The sequence below is a fragment of the Chlorocebus sabaeus genome, chromosome 14 (assembly GCF_047675955.1).
Source record: "Chlorocebus sabaeus isolate Y175 chromosome 14, mChlSab1.0.hap1, whole genome shotgun sequence".
NCBI classification, from domain to species: Eukaryota; Metazoa; Chordata; class Mammalia; order Primates; family Cercopithecidae; genus Chlorocebus; species Chlorocebus sabaeus.
This window is the reverse complement of record NC_132917.1, coordinates 72,820,952-72,846,120: the sequence shown is the minus strand read 5'-3', so window position 1 is coordinate 72,846,120 and position 25,169 is coordinate 72,820,952. Positions and strand designations below refer to the sequence as shown.

General features: G+C 55.6%; 1 protein-coding gene across 5 annotated transcripts in view; it reads left to right on the top strand.

The window, feature by feature from the left end:
* Positions 1-25,169, top strand: part of SFXN5 (sideroflexin 5) — a 129,521-nt gene that overhangs the window by 97,225 nt on the left and 7,127 nt on the right. For 3 of the 5 annotated variants that reach the window (XM_007970241.3, XM_038007101.2, XM_073023073.1), the window contains exons 11-13: positions 3,125-3,240; positions 6,175-6,260; positions 13,254-13,371. In XM_007970241.3, the coding sequence (XP_007968432.1) occupies positions 3,125-3,240; positions 6,175-6,260; positions 13,254-13,371 (320 nt within the window). The remainder of the gene's footprint in view (positions 1-3,124; positions 3,241-6,174; positions 6,261-13,253; positions 13,372-25,169) is intronic. The other 2 variants (XM_038007103.2, XM_038007100.2) reach the window with 2 other exon arrangements.

Below are 25,169 nucleotides of genomic sequence, written 5' to 3'. Positions count from 1 at the left end.
CTCTCAGTGTCCCTGTCACAGGAGCTGGACTTGCCAGGAGTGGAATGGGAAGGATCAGGGACAGTTTGAAAAGGATATGGCAGAATTGAAAGTTCGGGATGAGCTCATGGAAATGAAATCACTATAACAGGCTGGCATTCCCATTGCTCAAGGGCATGGATGGCTGGTAGCCTGTGCATACGGTAGATGCTCAATAAAGGCCAACCAATGCACACAGTCAACAGAAGAGATTTTAGGTCATGTGCCATCTATGTAGGCTGTAAGAATTGCCTGTTTCAAGCGAGGAGCCTGGGGGAGTACCATCATTCTGAGATGACTTTTAGGGTTTTCTCTGTCTTTTTTCCATCCAGGCAGCTTCAGAAATGTCCTGGAGGGGCTGGATGAGGGGAAGGAGGCTGGGTTTTCACTTCCTTTCATGCTTCATCTTTCATCTCAGTGGTTTTGTGTTTGAACCAAAGCTGTTCATCTTACCCCATGTTTAATGTTTGGAGATTACAAGGAGGGAGTGAGATGCCATCGTGAGTCAGGGCTGGTCCACCACCACCTCCAGATCCACACACTCTCTTCTCTCTGTCTCCCCTGTGCATACACACACAAAATCGGGGCTAGAGATGTTTCAGCTGTCCCCAGCTTCCCCTGACTTGGCATGGGCACAGGTGCAGAGGCTGACATTTTGTGTGAGCTCAGCCAGCACCCAGAAATCCTGTGGAGACCTTAAATTCTGCCCCTCCTTTTATGCCAGGAGAAGCCGAGGTGGGGTTGGGGTGGCAATGGCTCAAGTCCCCAGAGTGAGCTGGTAGCTCCCGACCTTAGCAGGATGCTCATCTCCTGGACCACATTCCTGTATCTTTGCCTCTCCGGGAGTGGCGGCGGTGGTGGTATGGTGGACAGCTTCCTCAGAGGGCTGGGATTGATGCCTTTCAGGGCAGAAAACCCCACTATCCTCTCAGCGGTTTTCTCAGGTCTCCTGGGAACCGAGAGCCTGGCAGCCCCAAGTGCATGGGGGATGCATAGCCTCCCTAAGGCCACTAGAGGGCGTACCACTAACACAGAGGCCAGGTGGCTGCTTCCCAAGACTACCCTGGGGGACCCTTCTGGGCCCTGAGCCCTGGGCGCCTGGGGCTGAGGGGGGAGAGATATGGAGCCAGAATTGGAACCCAAGCCCGATGGCCCCAAACCCAGGCTCCCAACCCCTCCTGGTCATGCCCTGCTAACCAGATCTCCTTTACCTTGGATTCAGCTTCCTAATTCTGTCTGTCGCTGCCTATGGTGAAAACGAGGGTTCCTGAATGTCAGCAATGTTGACATATTTGGGGGCCAGATGATCCTTTGGTGAGGGGACTGTCCTGTGCCTTGCGGGATGTTTAGCAGCACCCCTGGCCTCTCTCCACTCAGATTCCTGCAGCAACCCCCGACCCCTAGATCTCAGTCACTGAAAATGCCCCCAGACATGGCCAAATGCCCCACAAAACTGCCCCTGGCAGACAGCGGCTCTTTAGGGCAGGTGAGCATGCCTGTTGTGGGGCAGGAGAGCCCGGGACGCAGAGGGACTGCCCATGGTTCCCACTGCGCTGAGCGTCGGTGGTAGCAGAAGAGATACTCGAAGATGGCGTGTGTGCTCTAAATACATTTTAGAACTGTATTTGGCCTCCTGCTTTTCTTCTCCAAAGACTGCAGAGCCTCTCGGTCTTCCCCTGTTTATTCCACCTCCCCATTTTAACGAAACAGGCGACTGAGGCCCCCAGGGTCTCAAGCCACACGTCACCCACAGAACCCTGTGCCCCAGCTGTGAGCACCCTGGACCGCTTGTTGGCTCAGGCCCCAGGAGCATCTGTGGTCTCCCTCCCACTCCGCCTGCCCACTAGGCCCTGCCACCCTCCAGCTCCCCAAACCCTGGTGCCCCCCCCACTGGAGGGAGGGGGAAGCAGCAGGTGTTGATGCTAATCAGCGTTCACAGCCCAGAACTGCAGTCGCTCCCAGGCTCACACACTCCCCAAAATTAAACACTCATTATACAAAATTAATTGACATTAATTAGCAAAAATTAAAACTTTAAACACAGCAAGGCGCTTTGGGGGGAGGAGTGAAGCAGGCAGACTCTGCATTTGTCACCCCCCACTCCCCACCTGCCCACCCCTCCGAGGTCCCCCCACTTCCATCCTGAAGCAGGGCTGGGAGAGTTCAGGCGGGGTCAACACCCACACTGCACCGGGCCACGGGGCCTGGCCCAGTCGTGTGAGTCCCAGACTAGGGGAGCAGAAAGAGGATCCCTGAGCTAGTCTGGTGGCCCCAGACTTCACCAACCAGTGCTTCACGAAGGAGCCGGGAACCCTCCCCTCAGCCCAGGTCCCCAAGATCTCAGATGGTGGAGGGGCCTAGCCAAAGGCAGGAACTCAACCATAGGAAGCAAGAATGGAGAAGGTCTGCCTTTAACTCAGCCCGCCGCTCCCCGCCAACCCTCCTGCCCCGCTGGGTATTCAGAGGCAGAGGCGCTGTAGCCTTTCTGCTCTGTCCCACTCTGCTGTGTGACCTCAGATAAGTCACTCTTCTCTGAGCCTCAGTGTTCCATCCATATGATGAGGGGGTGGTGCTGGGTGAACACTGAGGTTTCTGCCTCTCTGGCACCTGCTGTCAGGGAGGCAAATTTCTGAGAACTTGATTCACTCAGAGACCGGAGGGGCTGGATGTGAGACGGGTAGTTCAAGAGGATGGGGCAGCCCAAGGGCCCCAGTGATGGTGGAACATCAGGCCTCTTGGGGTCAGGGGGGATGCGACTTCAGGCCAGAGAGCCCTCCCAGATGGACACCCACTTTGCCTGCCTAGACGGCCTGCCCTGGAGGGGAGGATAGCAATCCCTCGGTAAGTGGCCGCTTTCTGAGGCAGAACAGGTGTCCTCCCTAATACCTGTTCTTTTCTACTTTTGCTTAGCAGGTTCCCAAGGTCCCCCAGATCCCTCACCAGGCTGATAGGCAGGTGGACAACAGAACCACCCCTTCCCCAAGCTTTGCCCATGCATTTGAACACAGAGCCCCATGGCTTGGGTAGGGAGGAGCGCAGTGACCTCCCTCCAGGTGGAATGCCATCTTCCTCCTCATCCTGCTCTCTGCATCCCCTCTCTCTGCAGCCAGTGCCAATATCTGCAACGTGGTCCTGATGCGGTATGGGGAGCTGGAGGAAGGGATTGATGTCCTGGACAGCGATGGCAACCTCGTGGGCTCCTCCAAGATCGCAGCCAGACACGTGGGTCTGGGGGCTTGCAGGGTTGGGGAGGCCAGCAACAGGGAGGGGAGTGGTTTTCCCTTAGTGTGTGTCTTCCACAGGCTTCTATCCGGAGTACCCTTGTTTTGGCCTCTTGATGTCTCCTTCTCACCCTGCCGCCACCTCCAATCTGCATGAGTCTGGGCCTCTGGCCTCCTGCCTGTTCCCCTGGACATGCCCTCGCTGCCCTGAAAAGTCCCTGTCTCTTATTGCAGCCCCTCAGGACCCAGCTTCTAGCTTGTCTCACCCAGAGGAGGTGTTAATTGGTGAGGGCAGAGGAGACTCCCTCAGAGCTCTCTTCCCCCTCCCTCTGCCAGGGCCCTGCCTCCCAGGCCTTCACATCCTCTTGAGTAAGCCAAGGAAAGCTTGGGAGGCCAGTGGTTTGTGGTTCTGGGTTAGCAGGCACTTCTGCAGGTGAGAGCTCACCTGGGAGTGAGTGCTGTGCGTGAGGTCGAGGGATTTGAGGCTTGCAGAGGTTTGGAGGATATTTTGTTACAAGACCTTCTTTCACCCCTGGTTTCATAGGTTCAGCCACTCTAGCAATTGCAGTTTAAAAAATGAAAACACGGGCTGGTCACGGTAACTCACGTCTGTAATTCTAGCACTTTGGGAGGCCAAAGTGGGTGGATCGCCTGAGGTCAGGAGTTCAAGACCACCCTGGCCAACATGGCAAAACCCTGTCTCTGCTAAAAATGCAAAAATTAGCCGGGCATGGTGGCGGGCACCTATAATCCCAGCTACTCAGGAGGCACAGGCAGGAGAATTGCTTGAACCCGGAGGGTAGAAGTTGCAGCCGAGATCGCGCCACTGCATTCCAGCCTGGGTGAAAGAGTGAAACTCCATCTCAAAGAAAACAAAAAAAAAAGAAAACGCAGTCCATGTGCACATCTCCCTCTGCTTTCCCAGCCTTTGTCCTGATGGTGGTTAGTGGCTCCTCTTGCTGCCCCCTGGGCTCTGGCTTCTGTGCTGGGCATGGGACAGGGTGGGTGCTGGGGGGGAGCCATGAGGTAGTCGAGCATGCATCCCTGTTCCAGCCACTGTCCTCATCAGCTCCCATGAGGGCCCCAAGCCTTACCCCAGTCATGTGGTATTCTCAATCAGACTTTGGTCTAGGAAGAGCTCTCTCCAAGTCAGTGCCCCTCCAAGGTTTTTAGGGCAAGGGGTTGGGGGTGTCATGCCTACATTGCATCCTCCGCTCCCTGCACTGGCACTGGACCCTCGTGTCATTCCCATACCTGTTCTGGAGACTGGAGGGGCCTCTCCCAGGCCTTCCCGAGGCTGACCATGAAGAGCCCAGGTTCCATGGGAGAAATGTTCAGCCCTGAGCCCATCATGAGAGTGGATTTAGCCTCAGTTTCCCACCTCTCCCCAACTTCCTATCCCAGCCTTTTTCTTTTTCCCCAACCCCCCTGAGGGAGGACAGCCATGATAACTCCTCTCAGTGTTACACAGCAAGGAAACCCAAGCGGCCTGAGCTCCCTTCAGCCTGGCTTGCTTAGTTCTTTGCTGTCTGGGGAAGGACTCCAGGCATCTGTGGGCTGTGAGCCGCTCCTGGAGCCCCTTCTGAGGACCGGAGCTTGTGGGGTTAAAGGAACTCACCACAGTGGCTGTCGGAGCTCAGAATTGCCACTGAGCTGTGCTGTGGCCAGGGACACCCCTACCCCAGGAATCCCTTGGGAGCCCCTGGAGCAAGGCCCCAGGCAGATCCTCAGGGAAACCCTGCAGATGCCCTACTGAAGCATACCTCCCTTATAAGAGCTAACCTCTTGTCACTGAGAAAGACTCATCCAGAGCCAAGAGACACAAGATCTTGCAAATCTTTGTCTTTAAGAGATTTAAAAAAAACCCAGAAAACAAAAAGGAGGCTGGGTGCGGTGTCTCACACCTGTAATCCCAGCATTTTGGAGGCTAAGGTGGGCGGATGACCTGAGGTCAGGAGTTTGAGACTAGCCTGGCCAACATGGCGAAACCGCATCTCGACTAAAAAATGCAAAAATTAGCTGGGTGTGGTGGAGTGCGCCTGTAATCCCAGCTACTCAGGAGGCTAAGGCTGGAGAATTGCTTGAATCCAGGAGGCGGAGGTTGCAGTGAGCTGAGATCACGCCACTGCACTCCAGCCTGGGCAACAGAGGAAGACCCTGTCTCAAAAACAAACAAACAAAAAACACCAACAACAAAAATGGTAAATTCCAGAAGCTCAGTCCTCCTTTGGCTCCATGAGCCCTACTGGCTCAACAGGCCCCAGCTGTGTGTGCCAACCTTGCTTCTAGAGCTGCTCCCCAGCCCCTATGCACACAGTATGTGAGGCTGTGCCCACCATCCCCAAGGTACTCGACCACCTCCCTGAGCACTGCCCTTTCCTGGGGCTGCCTGGGTGTTCCCCACATGTGGCAGGTGGTGGGAATCTGCTCTTCTCAAATGTGTGTGGTAAGAAGAACAGTGGAAGCTGGGCATGGTGGCTCACACCTGTAATCTCAGTACTTTGGGATGCTGAGGCAGGGAGATCACCTGAGGTCAGGAGTTTGAGACCAGCCTGGCCAACAAGGCGAAAACCCATCCCTTCCCTACTAAAAATACAAATATTAGCCAGGCTTGGTAGTGTGCACCTGTAATCCCAGCTACTCAGGAGGCTGAGACAGGAGAATCACTTGAACTTGGAAGCGGAGGTTGAAGTGAGCTGAGTTCACACCACTGCACTCCAGCCTGGGAGACAGAGCAAGACTCTGTCTAAAAAAAAGAAAGAAAGAAAAAAGGAGACCAGTGTTTTTTGTTGTGTGGAATGCAGCTTCCTGAGCAATCCCATGAATAATGCCATTCAGACACACGTGTGTTGTGGTGGCACACACCTAGGGTGGGTGTGCTGTCCCGTCCCCGGCCATCAGGCCTCTCTCACCACAGCCTCTGCCTGCCCCTCAGGCCCTGCTGGAGACGGCGCTGACGCGAGTGGTCCTGCCCATGCCCATCCTGGTGCTACCCCCGATCGTCATGTCCATGCTGGAGAAGTGAGTTGGGGCAGCCAGCATGGAGAAGCCACTGTGGGGGAGGAGGAGGAGAAGGAAGGGGAACCGGCTGGCCCAGGCAAGGGATGAGGGGGCGGCAGGAAGCCTGCCCCAGTTTGTGTAGAGGGTGGAAGGTGTCTTGCTCTGTCTTGGACTCTCCAGGTAGTGCCACGGAATCACTCTGTGAGAATTCTTGGACTTTCACTATGCAGGACCCTGGGCTAGGTGCCGCAAGGGATACCAGGATGACAGCGCTGGCCCTCCCCTGAGGAGCTGGCAGTTCTGGGGGGGGTGTGTGTGTGCACATATGCTCACATGCTCTCAGTGAATAGTGCAGGACTATTTGTGAAGGCAGAGTCTGAGGATTCAGGTAGGAAGACTAGATTCGGGTAGGCATCTGCTGTGGGGCAAATCACCACCTTACTGAGCCTCAGTTTCTCTGCTTGTAAAATACAAATAGTAATAGCCTCCTGCCTCCCTCAGAGGGATGTTCTAAGCACTCATATCTGTCATGACTGTAAAGAAATGAGGGAGCATAATAACAGTAGTGGAGTGATTCTATTAATGAATGAGTGAGTGCGAAACTGAAGGGGCGGACTAGAAGGCTGCCTGGAGAGCGCAGGCCCTGGGAGAAGGCAAGTGGCAGGGGAGGGTCCCCTAGGTGGAGGGAGCCTGGAGGTACAGACCCGTGGCTTGTCAGTGGACAGCGAGGAGACCCTACCCTATGGGGACACCTCAAGACAGCAGCTGGAACTGGGGGCGTGTGGTGTAAGGACGGGGATAGGGGGTACTCCATCTGGGGTTATGGGGCAAAGGATTCTTCCCTGTTTGGGGACTTTCTTACTCCCACAGTATGAATTATAATAACAAGTGACATTTATTAAGCACTTGGATATCCCAGTCCTCTCTCAGTCAGGTTTCTGCCCGAATGCCGCCTCCTCAAAGAGGCCTTCCCTGACCACCCCATCAGAAGTCACCATTTCTCACTATTTCCTTTCCCTTGAGTCCTTTATTTTTCTTACAGCCCTTATCCATATCTGAGATTGTTCCTCTAGTTGTGCATTTTCTGTCTGCTCTACTAGAATGTCATCTCCATGAGGCACGTCCATCTTTTTGTTCACTGCCCTGCCCAGCATCTAGCACAGTTCCTGCCACAGAGTAGATGCTCAGTAAGTGTTTGTTGAAAGGATGAATGAGTGAGTGAATGAATCCTCTCATTTCCCTTCAGGACAGCACAATAAGGTAAGTATAATATCCTCATTCTACAGCTGAGGAGAGGAAGGCAAAGACAGGCTATATCATCCACTTACGGTCACGTACTAGGAAATAGCAGAGCCAGTGGTGGCTCAGGAGTGCAGCTGCAAATCTTAGTCTCTACAAACCACACTGGCTGCCTCTTACATCTTCAGGTCACAACCCACAGTCCTGTGTTTGAGCCCTGCCCTGTGTGGAAATGGGAAGAGTAGATTTGGGGTCTGATCTCAGGAAGCCTGTGTGTTTATAAGGGTGATGGGCAAGACCCGTTACCCAGGTCAGCTGCAGGTGAGAGCAGGCAGTGTGTGAACTTGGCCAAGGTGACCTTGAGAAGAGGGAGCACCGTGGGCCCGGCAGCAAGGAGGACTGGTCCCCAGAGAGGGGCTGTGGCCGACCCAGAGAGCAGGATAGAATTTTTGTGGAAGGGCGGGCTTTCTGGACAGGGTGTAGGCCTGTGGTGTGGACACTGAGGTGTCCAGCCTGGCCATAGTGAAGTGTGCTCATGGGGCCAGCTGAGGAGGGGTCCTGTGTGCCCAGCTGAGATGATCCCTCTCTCACCCTAGAAGAGGGCTGAGGCTCTGGGGGTACCTGAGCATGGGCATGGTATGGTGAGCGCTGGGATTAAGAAAATCCGCGTGGTATGTAAGTTTGCAACAGACAAAAATAAACAGGGCAGGGTCTTTTGTGCCCCTGACTCTCGTATACATAGCCCCTTCGTGAACTGAGGTTGCCCCTGAATACCAGTGACTGCAAGTACATACAGGGAGCCAGCGGGGCAGGTGAGGAAGGTGGTTCTTCTGTCCTTGAGACTACTGAGTCCTGAACCTTGGAATTCTGAAGCAGGTTCAGTGAGCAGCGCTTACTCTGTTACTTGCACCACAAGTCCAGTGAGGTAGAACACTTGCACGAGTCAAGCGAAGCAACTTTATTACTCACAGATAGGCCTCGGGGACAATGGACGCCTACCACTCAAGGCAAGCTGGTGCTCCACGGCTCGAGAAAGCTGTCCAGGGAGGATGGAGTCTCCTCCACCCGCGTACCACATCACACTGCAACTGAGGGAGCCTGGGAGCACTCCACCCTGGGGTTTCCACCCTGGGGACATCAGCTTGCTGTGCTAAAGTGTTGCAGGACATCCTGTTCCAGAAGAGGTGGGAACATGAGCCTAGGCTGTCCCAGACAAGCCCTCCTTATCTCAAGATGTTGCATTCCCAACACATCCTACAGCTATCCTGAGAACTACAAGAAGGCGGGGGTGGGGTGTGAAGCTGGGTCAGCCATGCTCATCCAGGGACCTGTCCTTCTGCAAGAATTTGGGGGAAAACATGCTCTGCGATGCCTTCCCAGTTGGCAGAGATGTTTGTAGAAAGTGGAATGATGGTTAGTGTCCCATTAACTTGGGGGCTTAAACTTGGCTTTGGAAGTCATGGTGAAACAGGAAAAGTTCCCTTGTCCCCCTCAAAGGGAGTGTGATGGGGGTGTGGCTCACTTCTTCAGGGCCCTGCTGCTCAAACCTCTAAGGGAGCATACAGACGATGGGGAGGCTGTGGGGCTCCGACCCCACCGCAGTGTCTAGGGGTGAATGTTTATGGCTGAAGGCCAGTATTGCGAGGACAGAAGGCTTTCTGTATCCCGGGATTTCTTGCCTTGGTGTACTGAAAGAATTGGGTCACACATGGGCTTGGAGATTGAGTGCAAGGTTTCATTGAGTGGAAGTAGCTCTCAGCAGACTGGGGAGCCAGAAGGGAGATTGGTTTTCCCCTGGAATCGGGCTGCTTGGTGGCCCAGGCTGTCCTCTGACTGCCCCAGCCAAACTCCGCGTCGTTCTGCCAGTTGGTGGCCTGCCAGCATCTGTCCGTGTGCCCTTCTGCCAGCGTGCTCCACTCGATGTCTTGCTGTCCAGCCGCTTGTGTGTCCCTCCACTGATGTGCTCCTCTGGACATCCAGCTTTAGGCACAGCATCAGGGGGTGTGGCAGGCCAGGGTGGTCTTGGGAATGCAACATTTGGGCAGGAAAACAAAAATGCCTGTCCTCAGTTAGGTCCGCGGGCACAGGCCTGGGGGTGGAGCCCTAGCCAGAGACCACGCCCTTCCCTTCCCCGCTTCCGTATCCATGGGAAGTGGGGTGATTATTCTGGGTCTGAACCTGCCCCGCCTGGGACCTCCCTAGTGTCTGGGGTGCCACATACTCTCACATTTCAGCCTCCAAAGGAGCCCCTCTGATAAGGTGATAAGAGGTCAGAGTTTGGTGCTCTTGGCAGCCTCATGTTTCATTGATCCTTCCCTGGAGTTCCTTGGAGGGTCCCTGGGGAAAACAAAAGTTCAGCCCAGGGTCCCCCAAGAAGATGAAGATGAATTAAGACCCAGTTTGTGACCTTGGAGGCTTGCCAATCTCACATGTACTCTGGAAGTGCAGGGACTGTGTGGTAGGAGAGGCAGAGCAATGTGGCAGAGTGAGCTGAGGCTCTGGTAGGAAAACAAAATCTAGGTTCCTGCTCCACTTCTTTCTGCCAGTCTGATGTGGTTGTGGAGCCTCCCTCAGCCTCAGTTTCCCACCTGGAAAATGAGGACACTGCCCCTTCATCACCTTGTTTGTTGGGGCTTTGCATTTTGCACCATCCAGCAGCTCTTCAGCTCTTTGCAGAGTCCCTGCCACGCACCCTGCCTTTGGGTGCAGGGGCACTAGTGCAGGGCTTCCGCTGAGGAGGCTGAAGAGGAAGGCAACCCCCACCCTTGGGGAGCCCCTGTTGGGTGAGGGAGTCAGGACAGCCAAGGAAAAAAGACAATAGAACACTTACAAAGCAGCCTATGTGCAAATTAATGGAGTGCAAACTAAAACTGTGCTCCAAGTGCTGAAGGAATGCACAGCAATGGGGGGTCAAGCTGTTGTGTGGCGGCCGTGGCTGGGACCTGCCTTGCTTCGCCTCTGGCCTCAGTTGATACTCTGGGAGCCAAGGTTCCTGGGCTTCCTGCTGGGAAGAGACAGGTGGGAGCTCAGCGTGCTCAGTTGGCCTTGACTCTGAGACGGAAAGGTAAAGAATCTCAAGTCAGAAGCAGAGGAGCTTCTATCCCCAGCCCAGAGCACTGGGCTGCCTCTGGGGGCTGCAGTACACTGGGTGCCACCCTCCAGCTCCCCTGAGCGCTCCAGGGGTTCACACTTGACACCCTTCCTGCAGCACCAACCATGCTGAGGAGGAAGCTAGGCCCAGGGCTGCTGGATCAGGAGGGCTCTAGCTGGCTCAGCCCCAGCCCAGCCTCCCTGGCACTGGAATGAAGGGCCAGCAGAGGCACCAGGCTGAGTCTGAGTTGGCTCCGGGTCCAGGCCACAGCCCTGAGTCCGCTCCCCCAGCTTCCTTTACTCCCTGGGCTCCGGGTCTTTCCGTTCTCCCAGGCATTCGCACATCTCTCCATCTGCATATTTTAACTCTCCCAGCTGCCTTTCCCATCCCTCCTTGCCATTTTCCTCCCCGCTCCCCTCCCCGTGGCCTGCTGTGTTTGCTCTCTGGCCTGCTCTGGGCTGGGGCTTCTGAGGCTCCTGTTTCAGCCTCAGGCCTACCTCCTTCCTGAGCTGGGAGCCCAGGCCTGGGGCTTCTTGGACCTCTTTCCTACTGAGTACTTCAGCCAGCCACCCTGAGAGAGGAGCCTTGGTCACAGCCCCACAGGAAGAGGGTCTGTCCAGTGTCCCCACCAGCAGGTCCCGAGGACTGAGCCCACGGCCTGCTGTTCACCTGCCAGTGGGGGAGCTTCTCTCTTTTTCTCACCCTTCACTGCTCTCAGGGCTGTGGGCAGGGACCCTCGGGGCTGTGCTTCCAGGGACTCCACACCCTCTAGTCACTGCCATTGAAACAGGAGGGCAGCCCCATCCTTCCACAGCCTCCTCCAAGCGGGGGCTCCAGGCCCTGTATGAAGCTTGGAGAATGAGACTTGTGTCCCCCGCTGCTCCTCGTCTTGCTTGAGAAGTTCATCTCAGGGCCCTCTCAGCCTTACTCAGGCTAGCATGGAGTAGCATGGACTAGCATGGAGTAGCATGGACTAGCATGGAGTAGAGAGAGAGGATGGAGATGCTGGATGGGCGTTGGAGGATCAGAGGGGTTTGAGCTTGATTTAGGCACCTTAGTCCGCTGGTCAATCCTGTGGAAACTCCCCTTTCCAATACCTTAATTCAGGCCAAATTTAGCAGCTGGACAAGCCTTGCGGTTTGGGCCAGTGGGAATGGCTGGAGGACAGGTGGGCTACGAGGATCCTACCTTCCTGCAGGTAACATGAGCAATAACAACAGCAATAATGACATGTAATTTCTGAGCACTTACTGCGTGCCAGGCCAGGGCTGACCCCTTTGCTAGCATAGGATTTGCAAGTAGTGGCATCTTTATTAATACCTGAGCAGGAACATCCAAGGCCAGGGTTTGTCAGAAGTGTGGTCTGGGATCACCCCTTTAGACTCATGGAGGGTTGATTAAAATGCACATTTCCAGGTCCAGTGCCCACTAAGTCAGGCTTTCATGGTTGTAAGCAGCCCTTGGGCATTTGCATTTTTAACCAGCTGCCCAGCCCATCTGATGCACTTTAACTTTTGAAAACTACTCCCAATTTTGCTGTCTTCTCGGGGCCAGCTGCTGTTGAGATTCTTGTCTCAAGAGGTGAGGGTATATGGGGTTTACTGCCCCCCACATTGGGGCTCTGCCCCTCGGAGGGCCCCTTACCTGCCTGTGGCCATTGTCAGCCCTGCTGGGGGCAGCGGACAAGACCCTGGATTATTTCCACTTCACACCAGGAGCCTGTCACAAGGAGGCTGACACTTACTGAGGTCAGACTTAGTGCCTGCCCAACACCCGCTGGCAAATAGTCTAGTCATCCCAGGCCTCCCCAGGTGGAATGCTGTGGTCCCCGCTGAAGGGCCTACTGTATTAAGCACAACAGGAAGCTCCGATGAGCGCAGTCCAGGCACATTGGCCAGCTGGTATATCCCCACGCTGTCTGGGGAGCCTGGGCCCTGGAGGAAGGTTTATCATGCCCCCTCCCATGCCCAGGAAACCAGCTCTGAAGCCAGCCATGGGGAGAGGGTGCCAGCTGTGTTGTGTTGGTGATGAAGCTGGCAAAGGGGACCAGCTGGGGTGACAGCACCCTTGGGGAGTCAGGGGTCCAGGCAGCAGCTCTACCAGCCTCCTGCAGACTTGGCCTTGGATGAGTCACTGCCCCCTCTGTTGCCCTTGGGTTGAAGGTGGCCAGTGCGGTGTCTTCTGTTCTCACACATAGAGGAGGATCACCCCCTCCTGGCTGTCGCGTGCCCATATTTATATGCTTTGTCATCTCCCCTGAACTTGGCACCTACTCTGGTTTCTTTGCTGTTTAATTACGTGCTGCCCTCGAGAGCAATCTTACCTTCCTATGTGTCTCCCCAGGAACAGGGGCCGACAGCCTCTTCTAGCGGCTCTCCCACATAGGGCCTTCTTGGCACGGGGCTGGATGCATGGTGGGTGGGTGCCCCGAAAGTGCTCATTCGTGACCTGAGTAGTTGAGGTTTCAGCCAGCAATGTCCTTCAAGGCAGGGCCTTGGGATAGGGGTACCCATCGGGAAAGGCCCCAAAGACAGAACTCCGCTATATCTGTTTAGCTGCACACTGGCACTGCCCCAGAACCATGCTTCCTGGGCCCAGAGACACAGTGGGACCCAGCATGGTGGCTGGCAGCCAGCCCACCCCACCTTCGGGTCTCATAGGGCTCCCTCCTCTCTCCCCCACAGGACGTCTCTCCTGCAGGCGCGCCCCCGGCTGCTCCTCCCTGTGCAAAGCCTCGTGTGCCTGGCAGCCTTCGGCCTGGCCCTGCCGCTGGCCATCAGCCTCTTCCCACAGATGTCAGAGGTCAGTGGGGAGGGGCTCAAGGGCAGGGCAGGGGGTGCTGTTTGGTGATTTCTGAACAAATACTCATACCGTGCCGACTCCTTAGCACTGTGCTAGGCGCTGGGGCTGGAACCGTAAATGAGGCTGGCTCAGGCTCTGGCCCTCAGAGTGGGGGTCACACAGTCAACAGGGTGATTAAACAGAGGCCAGGAGATGATAAGCCAGGAGCGTTAGGGTGGGAGAAGCTCCACTGGGTGTGGAAGGAGACAGCAGACCAAACTGAGCCTAGAGGGAAGTGACATTTCACTGGGACTGGGAGTGTGGCTAGAGTTGGCCAGATGAAAAAGGGTGGCGGGGGGAGATGTGAGGTCTGCTGACACCTAGTGTGAAGTTTCTGAGGTAAGGCAGCACATGCCATGTCCAAGAACTGACCAAAGTCTGCAGCACCACCAGGGAGTGCAGCAAGGTGACGTGGCCCGGGAATGAGGGGCTGGGGCTGAGTGGTGTTGGGAACTTGGAAGCCAGAACAGAGAGGGTGAATATTCTCCTAAGGGCTGTGCAAGGCAGAACACAGATTCCTGATTCTGAGTGGCCCCTGTGCTGCTGCGTGGGACTGGGTTGGAGCTCTGGAGAAGGAACCATCAGGAGACTATGGCGGGGATCCAGTGAGCGGTGATGGTGGCTTGGACCAGGCTGTTGGCAACGGGCATGGAGAGAAGTGGGTCCCTAAAGAGGGAGTCAGGAGGCGGCTTCTTCGGGATTCGATGAAGAGCTGTATGTGGTGGGAGGGAACGGGAGCCGGAGGATGTATGCTGACTTTCTGGTTTTGAATGACCAGGCAGATGTAAGTGCTTAACGAGATGGAGCCAGGCAGGGGCAGGTTCAAGGGAGGGCAGCGGGTCAGTTGGATGGACAGGCAGGGTTGAGGAGCCTGTGGGATGTTGGCTGTGGGTCTGGAACGAGGAGAGACGCCTGGGTTGGAGGGATAGAAGTAGAGGCTCCCAGCATGACAACAGTGCTAGAATCGAGGGTGGTGGGTGAGGCCTCTGCTCTGGCGGGGTCCAAGGACAAGCAGCCAGGGTGGTCAGGGCAGAGCCAGGCCATGTGTGATCAGGGTGGGTGGGCATCCGCAGGGTCAGGCCCTCCCGAGAGGTCACACTCGGTGAGATTACAGAGTATCCATTGGTGTCTCAGGCAACGTAGTCAAACCCTGTCCCCAAAGAAGGGACCCAGGTGACAGGTGAGGGGAAAAAATGAGAAAGCCACAACAAGATGTGGGATCAGGAGGGGCTTTTATTTACGTATCTGTCCTTGTTTAAAAATGGGAGAGACAGGGGCTTGGTCAATGCAGTAGGGAAGGCACCAGGAGAGATGTTGAGGACACTGAGAGGACGATGTTGGGAAAGTCCATGAAGAGGAGGGAGGACCAGAGCACAGACGAGGGGATCAGCCTTGGCATGGGGAGACCCCTCCCCACTTCAGTAAGTGGAAGAGGAGTGGGGTGGGAGGAAGATGCTGCTGGGGGCAGGGTTCGGGGTGGGGAAATTGAAGAAGTTGTTCCAGTGGCTCCTGTGTTCTTGTGACTGAGCAGAGAGGAAAGAGCAGGATGGGGAAGGGGCAGGAGGTCAGAGGTCTGAGGACACAGAGAAGGGGTGAGACATCCAGGGGAGAATGAGAGGTGAGGGAGGCTGAGCAGCACGTGGTCTGGGGGTGCGGCTGGGGCCCGTTCACCAGGAGGTGCTATGGGCCAGTACAGGGAGGGCCACAGATCCTTTCTGCTGGGGTTCTGTCAGGTTGGGGGTGGGGGTGCTGAGAGATGGGTGACAGCACGGAGGAGCAGAGGACCACGGGATCCACACTGGGTTGGAGTGAAGGTGGAAGCTAAGCTGAGGGGGAGGACCCAAGAGGGCCAAGGTGTCTGCACTGAGCTCACAAGAAGGCGGGGGCTGTGGCGCTTCCGAAACTGTGATTTCACCACGGACCTGCTTCAGGCAAGGCCCCAAGAAAGGTGGGGGAGAGGTGAGGGTTCCTGGAGACAAGTCAGGGAAGTGAAAACAAGAGGCCGGGGGTGTTGGGGCTGCGAGGGCTGGAGACCCAGGCTCTTAGAGCAGGAGGAGGGGGTGACCCGCCTTAGGCCTCACCGTCCCTGGAAGGCGAGAAATGGGATGGCTTCCTTCCAGAGCCCCAGAGTTTGAGGAGGAGACTCTGTGGGAGGAGTGGGGCTCCTGTCTCGGGAGCCACCATTCAAGGCACACCAGGACTAAAGCCAGCAGGACCTCATCTCGTGCCCACAGGGCCCAGCCTTGTCATGGGTGCTGGGATGCTCCTTCCCCCACCTCCCACCCTGGGAAAGCTGCAGCCTGGGACTCCAAATGGAGCCATGGGCTCTGGGTTACCTAGGAGCCCTGAAGAGGGAAGGGCGGGTATTTCTCAGTGATCTCTGACATCCCTGTCCCAGCCCAGCACTCTCCGAAGCCATTGCATCTGTCTGTGCAATCAGCCTGAGCCCAGGGTCCTAGACCAGGGCCAGAGTCACCCATGTGCTTGTAGGTACCTCTGCGCTTCTTGCAGCTGTCATAACTCCACCTGCCTGCACAGAGAAGGGACCCAGGGCAAAGACAACACATGATGCAGAATCAGAGACCCTCCTAGCTAGAAGGATTTTCAAGGCCATCAAGTTTACCTTGCTTCTGGCTGTGCTGGGCAAATGGTGGCCCAGAAAAGCCATGGGACCAGCCCAAGGTTGCAGAAGCCAGGTGCCGATAGGAGAGGAAACACCAGAGGTCCACACTCCAAGTCCAGGCCCCTAGGAGGTGCTATATCTGATCGTTTCCTGTGGCTGAGTTTCTTTCCCTAGACAACCACCTTACCTACCTTGGGACAGCCAAGAGAAGAGGAAGCTGGGGGCTGCACTGTGGTGTGGAAGGGTCTAGAAGTGCTGTAGGTCTTTGGCAGGTGTTCCTCTGGGGCATATAATGGGGAGATGGCTACCATTCACCCACTCAGGCCTCCAGCCCTGGCTGCAAAGCAGTGATGGAAAAGTGAGCCACCCTGGTTTCACAGATGCTGCAGGTCAAAGCCCAGGCTCCCCTCTCCCCACATGCCTACTTCAAATAGACATGGGAGTTAGTTCTTCTGAATATTTAACCAGAGTCCCTCTTATTGCAATCCAAGCCTCTTTCTCTAGATTGGGAAGAGGATAGTCATTGCATGTTAAGTCTTGTCCTCTGGGAAGGGAGGGTAGAGGCAGGATTTTCAGAGCTCCCTCCTCGACTACGCGGATCCCAACAAGATGCAGAGTAGCCTGGGCATTATGGGGTGTTTGGAGCCCTGTTTGGGACCCATGGCACCAAAGCCTTCAGCCAACTTGCTAAGAGGGCCTTGTTTCCCCATTCACTCTCCCAATTCTCCCTAACAAGGTGCTTTTCTGCCATACAGGGATCATGTCTCAAGTCCCAGAAGCCAGTGGAATTTGCCACAATAAGTCTGGACTTGCTTGGGCTGACCCAACCTTGCCAAAAGCCACCAAGGTTGTCAACAGAAGTAATCACTGGAACACCAATTAATTAATCAGGGGACTCAGAGATAGAATTTAGGAACTAGTTCCTAGAATGGCTGACCTGCAGTGATTGGTGTGGAGTTTCCAACTCACTAACCCCAGAGATGAAGGCAAGGACTTCAATCCTTCCTTCAGTTCCTGGGGGAGAGTTTTGTCTGCTCTTTTCTGCCTATTAAAATGGTACTGAGGGTCATATTGCAAATAATAATGGCTACCATTTGCCAGATATCTATTGGACCAGGCAGCATGCTGGGAGCTCGGCGTGCCTTACTGTATTTAGTCTTCCTAATGCCCTTTAAGTCTAAATCATTGAACATCAAAAGATGATTCCTAGATAGTCAGATGGTTCTGGGGAGAGAGTTTGGCCGGAGATATGGAACCTTCAGTGCATGGGGGGAGTTGAAGTTGAGAAAGGGGATGCAGTCAACTATAGGAGGAAATAAAAACCATCAAGAAGGGGAAGAAGCAGCCAAGGGCACAGGGAGAACCCGGATGGAGTAGCTTCATGGAAGCTGAGGACTCGGGCGATTCAAAGAGGAGGGGCTCTCTGCAGAGTGGGTGAGTGCAGAGAGGACTAGAAGGAGTGGAGGAGACTTAGGTGTCATAGCGAGACATGGCAGTCTAGGAGGCAACATGGTAGTCAGTTGTTTCTTTGTTCAAAGAATTGAGCTCAGGGATGGGGAAGTGTGGGAGAACAGCAAAGAAATTGTGAGATAGAGGTTGGGGGGCTTGGAGAGAGGGCAGTGATGGGGAAGGAATGCCCAGAGCCCAAGGCAGGAAGGCATGACCTCCGTGGAGTCCCTGGGTCCAGTGAGTAGAGGGGGCTACCTGGCTGTGGTGGAGAAATGGGGGCCTAGATCCTGAGAATTCTCCAAGGTAGGTACCAATATTTCTTGTTTACCAATGAGGAAACTGAGGCACATTGAGTTTAAGTACCTTGTCCAAGATCCAAAGTTGGTGATGATGGAGCAGGCTTTGTACCCAGGCAGAAGGATTCTGTGATCCTCCCCAGCCCACCCACACCTCACTATAGAAAGACGAGGCCCACTTCTGGGCTGCAGACTGCTTGATGCTAATTTATCAGCAGGAACATCCCAGTGCCCTCACCCAGCCCTCCTCCCCTCCACAGGAAATCTGTGCATTTTCACAGAGACCTTTTGGAGTAAGTGTTTGTCTTTTCCAACCCAGAGCCGAGGAAGGGGCTGGGCAGTAGAGGGGCTGGAGGGAGGCTAAAGGGCCAACAGGTAGGGCAGGGAACCTCCTGTTGTTGTGAGAACTGGGGAACAGGGCTTGGGCTCCCTTCTGGACCCCAGTCCTCTTGCCCATGCAGGGAGTACAGGGTCTGCCCTGGCGGATCTAGTGGATCTGGAGGTTACTGCTGTAGGCCTGCCCCACCAGCCTGTCCCCAAACATGGACGGGCCCATCACACCCAGAATCTGCTCCCTGCCCCATGAAGCCTGGGCACTTTCCCCTTTTTCTTGTTACCAGGATGGCCACGTAGGAGCCCTGTGGTCTCAGCGAACCTCCCTCCTGGTGGTGGAGACAAAACTCAATAAACAAGAACTGTCAGGTGACAGCACAGGTCATGGTGGAACTAAAGCAGAGGCTGCGCTGCAGCTTGCCGGGGCCGCTGTAGGTGGGGCTGGTGCTGGCCTCCCTCGTGGTAGGGCCAGACTGTGTTGGCCTTTCTGGCCTTGTCTGCTTGGTGATTGGGGCTCTGGATTCCAAGCACACGGGGTTCTCTCTGTCCTCCCCACCGCAACACAGACATGCACTGGGGCCGCAGGTCCCTTGAGGGAGATATGCAGGGTCCAGTGTCTGGAAACATGGGCTTGGCTACCACAAGAGGCTGGAGCGGGTGGTGGCAAATGTCCCTGTAACTCTGACAGCCGGTGTTTCCTACCTGGGAGCACTTCCAATCCTGTTTAATGAACCTCATGTCTCTCTGGAGCAAGAAGCACTACCTTGGCCAAGGCCCCTCCCCACGTCCCTGCCTCTGTTTCTGCTTCAATCTTTCTTTGTGCCTCTTTCTCCCTTCCTTGATTCCTCTGGGGCTCTCCCCCACCCCAGTCCCCTCTCTTTTCCCCACTGTTCCCCTGGGAGCTCGGGGGCTGGGGAACGGGGCTGCGCGTACAAGCCGGAGCCATTGTTCAACAATCTGTTTTTGTCTTCATCTTGTTGGCAGGCGGCAGGAGAGGAGCAAAAGGTTAATGAGGCACTGTGCAGCGGGATTACTGCGTGAACGGGCGGGCGGCGGGCGGGCGAGCCAGCCGTGGTGACAGGGAACTAATTAGGAGCAGTTTAACAGGAGGAAAAAGTGAAATCTCCTCTTCACCAACTGTCAATAATTAGCTGATTTGGTGAGGTTGAAATGTGTCCACAGAAGGTGGGGCTTGTCTGTGGATGAGTGAGGTGTGGGGAGTGGGGGGCAGCGGGGAGCTCGACCCTATCCCTAGGTGATGTTGGGGTGGAGGGGCCGTCCCGTGGCCCCAAGGCCTGCCCTCTGCCTCTCTGGCTGGCATCCCTCTGCCTCAACTCTCCATATGACCTTGGGTCTTAACCTCAAAGACCTCAGTTTCCCCAGCTGGAAGATGAGGTGTTGGAACTAAGTTTCTTCCTGTAAGAACTAAGTTTCTCCCAGTACGATTAGGAAAGTGAAAACTCAAGACAGGGCCCTGGTGCTAGACAGTGGGCTGAGTGAGTCCCCTTGAGTTACATGCTGCCCCTCAGGTGCCCGGCCTGCAGCAAGGGTGTGCCCTCTGGGAGCCACCCTCTGGGTCTGGGCATGGAGAGTAGGCAGGGCCTTGGCCTTCCTGGGAATGTGTCTTGTGGCCCCTAGACCCTCACTGGCTCCTTTGTCCTCCCTGCAGCTGTGGGTCTGGGGTAGGGATGAGAGATTGGGCAGTGTGCCTTCTGGCTAGGGCTGCAGGCAGGGGAGAGGGCCCTGGGCCACCCTTGTAGGGGCTGGAGGCTATGAGCATGTGTCTCTTCCTGCCTCAGCTGTTGCACGGGCCCCTGGGGGCAGGAGTGAGGTTCACTGGCCAGGAGGCTTATTTCCTGTGGGCCTGTTCCCTGCTGGCTGTCTTGTTGGTTTGTTGGCCTCTGCCCTCTGCCTTCCCTGAGGCCTCAGCGGAGAACCGGCCTCCCCCTGTACCCTCACCACCTGTTCCTCCCCCTTCTAGCTTTTGCCAAGCACCTTGACTAGAAGAAAAGACAGCCTAAGAGTCCCCTGGGGCCAGGGCTTCCTGCTCTGAGCCTCCCATGTCAGCCCTGGGAACTCCCCAGGTCCCTCCCTCTCAGCTGAGCCCCTACTCACCTCAGCTGTAGAGGGTTCTGGGGATTAGAAGCCATGTTCTGAGGAAGGCTAAAGCCTTCCCATCATTCCTCAGCACGATTTATGAGCCATGTCTCGTCCTGGCCCCAGAGGGTGGCTCTTAGAGGCTACACCCATGTGGTAGATGAGGCAGGAGGGCCAACCTCAACCACCCCATACTCCTTCCTGCCTCCCCACTTACAGCTTTCAGAGTTAAGAAACAGAGAGGCATACCTCCCTGTGTGGGCAAAAATGTGGGTACCTTCAGAACCTCCACTATCTCCACCCTCTTACCAGCCCTGATGAAAATGGTGGTTTTGATGAACCAGTCTGGCTAGACAGCTGTAAGCCACCAGAAGCAAAGGTCCCCCCAGCTTATCTCCCTTTCTTTGAGAAAGTATTTGGACCCCCAACCAAGAATGGAGAAGAGTTGGGAATAAGCTGGAATGTGAGTCCACATTCAAGCTGTTCTAGAAATGGCTTCTCCTCCAGGAAGTCCTCGCTGATCTCCCCCACCAGGATCTGTCTTACCTCTCCTGTGTAGGCTCTGGTGGTGTGTTTTCTGTGTTCCATCTTCCCCTTGGGACAATAGACCTTTCTCCCTTCCCTGACACAAGGTGTCCCTGTGACTGAGAACTGGTGCTCTGTATCAACACCTAGTACAGAGCGTGGCTCATCTGGGTTCACCTTGACTTTGTTGGTCCCTGCTTCTCCCACTCTTCCAGGGTTGATGTGAGGCCAGAGACAATGTCTAGGGTCCATTGCCTCCCTCCTGAGTCTACAGCAGTATTCAGTGTCTCCCAGAGCAGGAGCCTCCTCCCCTCCAGTCTCCAATCCATCTCCTACTTTGCTTGGAGATGTTTGTTTGGGGTTTTTCTCGTTTACTGGTTTAATCAGTCCCTACTGAACTCTAAAGTGGGCTATTTTTGCCGTCAGAAATCTGCTGCCTCCCCGCCCGCTGCTTTCTTGGAGTTTGCCCACAGGACCCCCCAGGAGGGACGGATGGGAATGGCAAAGCCGCTCAGAGCCCAGGAACGCCAACGCCACCTGTCATGTTGCCTGTTCCCCACACCCCCACCCCAAACCTGCGCGTGCACACAGGCTCGCACACATACACGTGCACGCAAGAACATGCACACATGCACACAAGGCGGACCTTGGCGGGGCTGCCTGACAGCCTTTCCCCGGCAGGTCTCCTTTCCAGGACCTTTCATGACACCTCGCTGAATCCAGGACAGGGAGGGAGAAGGCTTGGTTGTGCAGAGCTTCCATTAAAGGCATTAGCAAAGTGGAGCATGCCTGGCCTGCAGCAAGGCTCAGCCCTGTGGGCTGAGTGAGCAGGGCTGGGGCTGAGTGTGGGGACCCTGGGTCCCGTCCTCTTTACACAGCATCACACAGGTTTTCTAAGCCTCCAAAGGGCCATCCTATCCATTTTGTGATATAATCCTCATCCTGGCACCAGGAGATCTTAGAAAATCTTCCCAGCATACATGTGGGGAAACTGAGGCCTCAAAGCTGAGATGATAGAGGACAGAGAATGATTCTGAGATTGGTCCACCAGAGGGCACCCAGGAATGGTGCAAAGCTCCAAAATGGTAGGGGGCGGGATGTGGTCTGAGCACTTGCTGGGTACACATAGCACAGGGGAGCCAGAAAAGTGTAAGACAGGATTCTTGCCCAAGAGGCACTTCAGTGTCATTTAACTCAGCTGTTACCGAGGACCTACGGTGCACAGTGCACAGAGATACCGAGCTGCCTGGAGCAGCTCACTGTGGGGTGGGGTGGGGGACTACTGTAGTCACCCCTGTTCAGAGTGCAAATGAGCCTGTGCCTGGGGATGGGATGGAGATCAAATCATGTGCTGGGGATACCAGAGGCAGCAGCAATGGATTTGGTCTAAGAAAATCAAGGGAGGCTTCCTGGAGGAGGCAGCCTTAGAGGGTCAGAATATAGCCTGGACTCAAGGCTCAAAGTGTATACTTAGAATGTAAAGAAAATGGACAGCAGTTGATGGGTGAAGAAGCTGGAGAAAGTCCCAGAAGGCCTGGAGTGTCCAGCAGAGGGTTCTTTCACTGAGAAGGTAGTGGGAGCCCAGAGCCGGCACCAGAGGCCTAACTCAGGGGTCCAGGGGTCTAGACTTAGGCCTCAGCTGCTCCCCAGCCCCAGCCTAATGCGTCTGCCCTCCAAGGACACTCAAGATAGCTCTCCCAAAGGTGGGGCCTGGATGTGTGTGTGTCAGAGCAGGACGTGAGGCCTGCCCAGCCCTGGTAAGATGGGATGTTGTGCCCAGTGGACAAAGCGGTCCCAGGCCTGGCAGAGGCCTCAGGCACAAAGGGTCAACCAGGTGCCTGCATGGGCTTTGGGCCCTGTGTCAATGTCGCCACCTTCTGCAGACCCTCAGAAGCCCAGACCTGTGGCCAGGAGCAGGTGGTGGCTTTGAGCTATGTCACAGGGTCACGCCGAACACCCCACCCCCACTAGCCCCGTGCCTTTGAAAAGGAGGCAGAAAAGCCATCAGAAGAAAGGCCAGGAGGAGGAAGTTCTTTGTAGTAGGTAAAAGCCCCGGAGAATGGGGCACAGGCGGGGGATCCAGTTTCCTGTTTATGTCTCCGCACCTTAGCTCCAGGTTCAAATATGTAAACTATCCGCTGGCCTGGCTGCAGGTGTGTGTGTGCTCCCAGGCTGCAGAGGCAGAGGTGGCCCCAGATGCATTCCTGACTCTAGCCCCCCACCCACAGTGAGCCAAGAGACAGACAAATAGCTCAAGGTTAACCCTTCCCACGCCACAAGGGAAGGTGCTTGGCTGTTCTAGCTGGGCCTTAGGGTGCCCGGGAGGCTGGGGAGATGCTGAATAGGATGCACCATCTCTGGGAATATCTCCTGGAGGGTCAGCAAGGTCTGAGTGGGGTGGCGAGGATGGGGTGGCACTCTGATATGGAGAGGGGCACATCCTGAGGAGGCTGGCTGGGAGCTGGTGTGCAGGTTCTGCCTGGGAGGCAGGGAGCGCTAGCAAGGTGGCACTGCTTCCTTCATGGCAGGGCAGGGTGATCCTGGCAGCCCACTTCTGTGGCGGGGGCGACCATCAGCCAGTGCTCCATGGTCCCTGCAGCCCCTGCCCTTTAGGGCTTTGGTTTTCCATCCCAGGCACCCCCTCCCTCGGGAACCCCTACTGACTGGCTCTCGGGTGCCCGGGGAGGAGCCTACCAGATAGAAGAGATGGGCCACGGATTCCAGCCTGCCCTGAACTGGCTGCCTGAGGCTGGGCCACCCCTTCTCCCTGTGGCCACTCCTTGTCTTCTCTCCTCATCACCTTATCCCCAGAGAAGGCCCCTCAGAGCCAGTTTGTGGTCACAGCCAACTCCCTGCTCCTCGACCCACTACCCTGGGGCTGTGGCCTTCTTCGGGGTGGAGCTGGCCAGGTAGCAGGAGGGGATACTCTATTGCGCTTGCTCAGACCTGAGTCACTTTCACTTACCCATGGGTCCAGAGACCACTGCCAGGCAAGACCCTGGATGTGGTGCCCTTGGAGAAAACTTGGCCCTACACTTACCTCAGAGAGGTGGTCTTCAAGGGAGACGCTTAGTTTTTGGTGGACGGGGAGGAAACATCACGTATAGGTGAGCAGGTAACTCAATGGTAGCCATTGACCCAACACCTGGCCATGACCAGAGAGCTGAAGGGGTCCTAACAAATGACCAGTTGAGTTGGCCTGGGATAGAGTGAGAGGCTGTGAACTAGGATCAGCACGAGGTGGGGGTCGGGCAACGTGGACCCCAGGGAGTCACTGAAATCCAGTTGCCAAGACCAAAGCCTCTCAGCCCTCACTGGGACAAGTCTCAGAAAACTGACGCTCACAGCTGCTCAGTGTTTGCGGCCCCCTCTGTCATTGCGTCCGCTCCTCGGGCTGGTCCCCCAAGGCCACCATCACGGGCTTGTTCCCTTCACTTGCCCTTCAAATGTGTCTCTTCCCCAGGCCTTGGCACCCACCCCTCCATCTGCTTCCCTGGGCGAGCTCCTCCACTCTGAAGGCTCTGGCTATGCTCACACATCCCGGGCGCTTTCTCCTGCCCAGAGCTCCAGAGCCCTGGACCCATCTGCCTCCAGGCCTCTCCACCTGGGGAGCACACTGGCACCCCAGACTCAATGTGGCCACCCTGAGCCTACCACCCCCAACCCAGGCCCATCCCCTCCCATATTCCCTCCCTCTGAGAATGGCGTCACCAGCCACCCCAGCTCCTGAGCTAGAATTAGGAGTCATCCAACGCACAGTCATCCTCAACACCTCCCTCTCACCCCCACGTGGAATTGGTCATCAACTCCTGTGGATTTCATCTTCAGAAAGGCTCCTCCTGTCTGCCCCCACTGGCAGCATCATAGGGCAGGACCTGGCACTTCTCTGATTCCCACAGATGCTCCCCAGGAGGCCTCCCCACCCCCTTCTTACCCCTCCAGTCCATCCTCCACACCCACCATCCCAAGAGAGACCTTTCTAAGACAGTCTAAGGCCAGGCACAGTGGCTCATGCCTGTAATCCCAACACTTTGAAAGGCTAAGGTGGAGGATCACTTAAGGCCGAGAGTTCAAGATCAGCCTGGGCAACATAGCAAGACCCTGTCTCTATAAAAATTTTTAAAACAATTTAAAACTTAGCCAGGCATGGTGGCACATGCCTGTAGTCCTAGCTACTCAGGAGGCTGAGGCAAGAGGATGGCTTGAGCCCAGGAGTTTGAGGCTGCAGTGAGCTGCAATCACACTACTGCACTCCAACCTGGGTGACAGAGCAAGATCCTATCTCAAGAAAAATAAAAAATAAAAACAGTCTGGGTTATGGTCCACTCCTGCTCAAAGTCCTTCTGTGGCTCCCTATTGCCCTCAGATAAAATGCTGACATCTTCATGTAGCATACAAGATTCTGCCTGTCCCAGCCGCACCTCCATTTCCTGCCA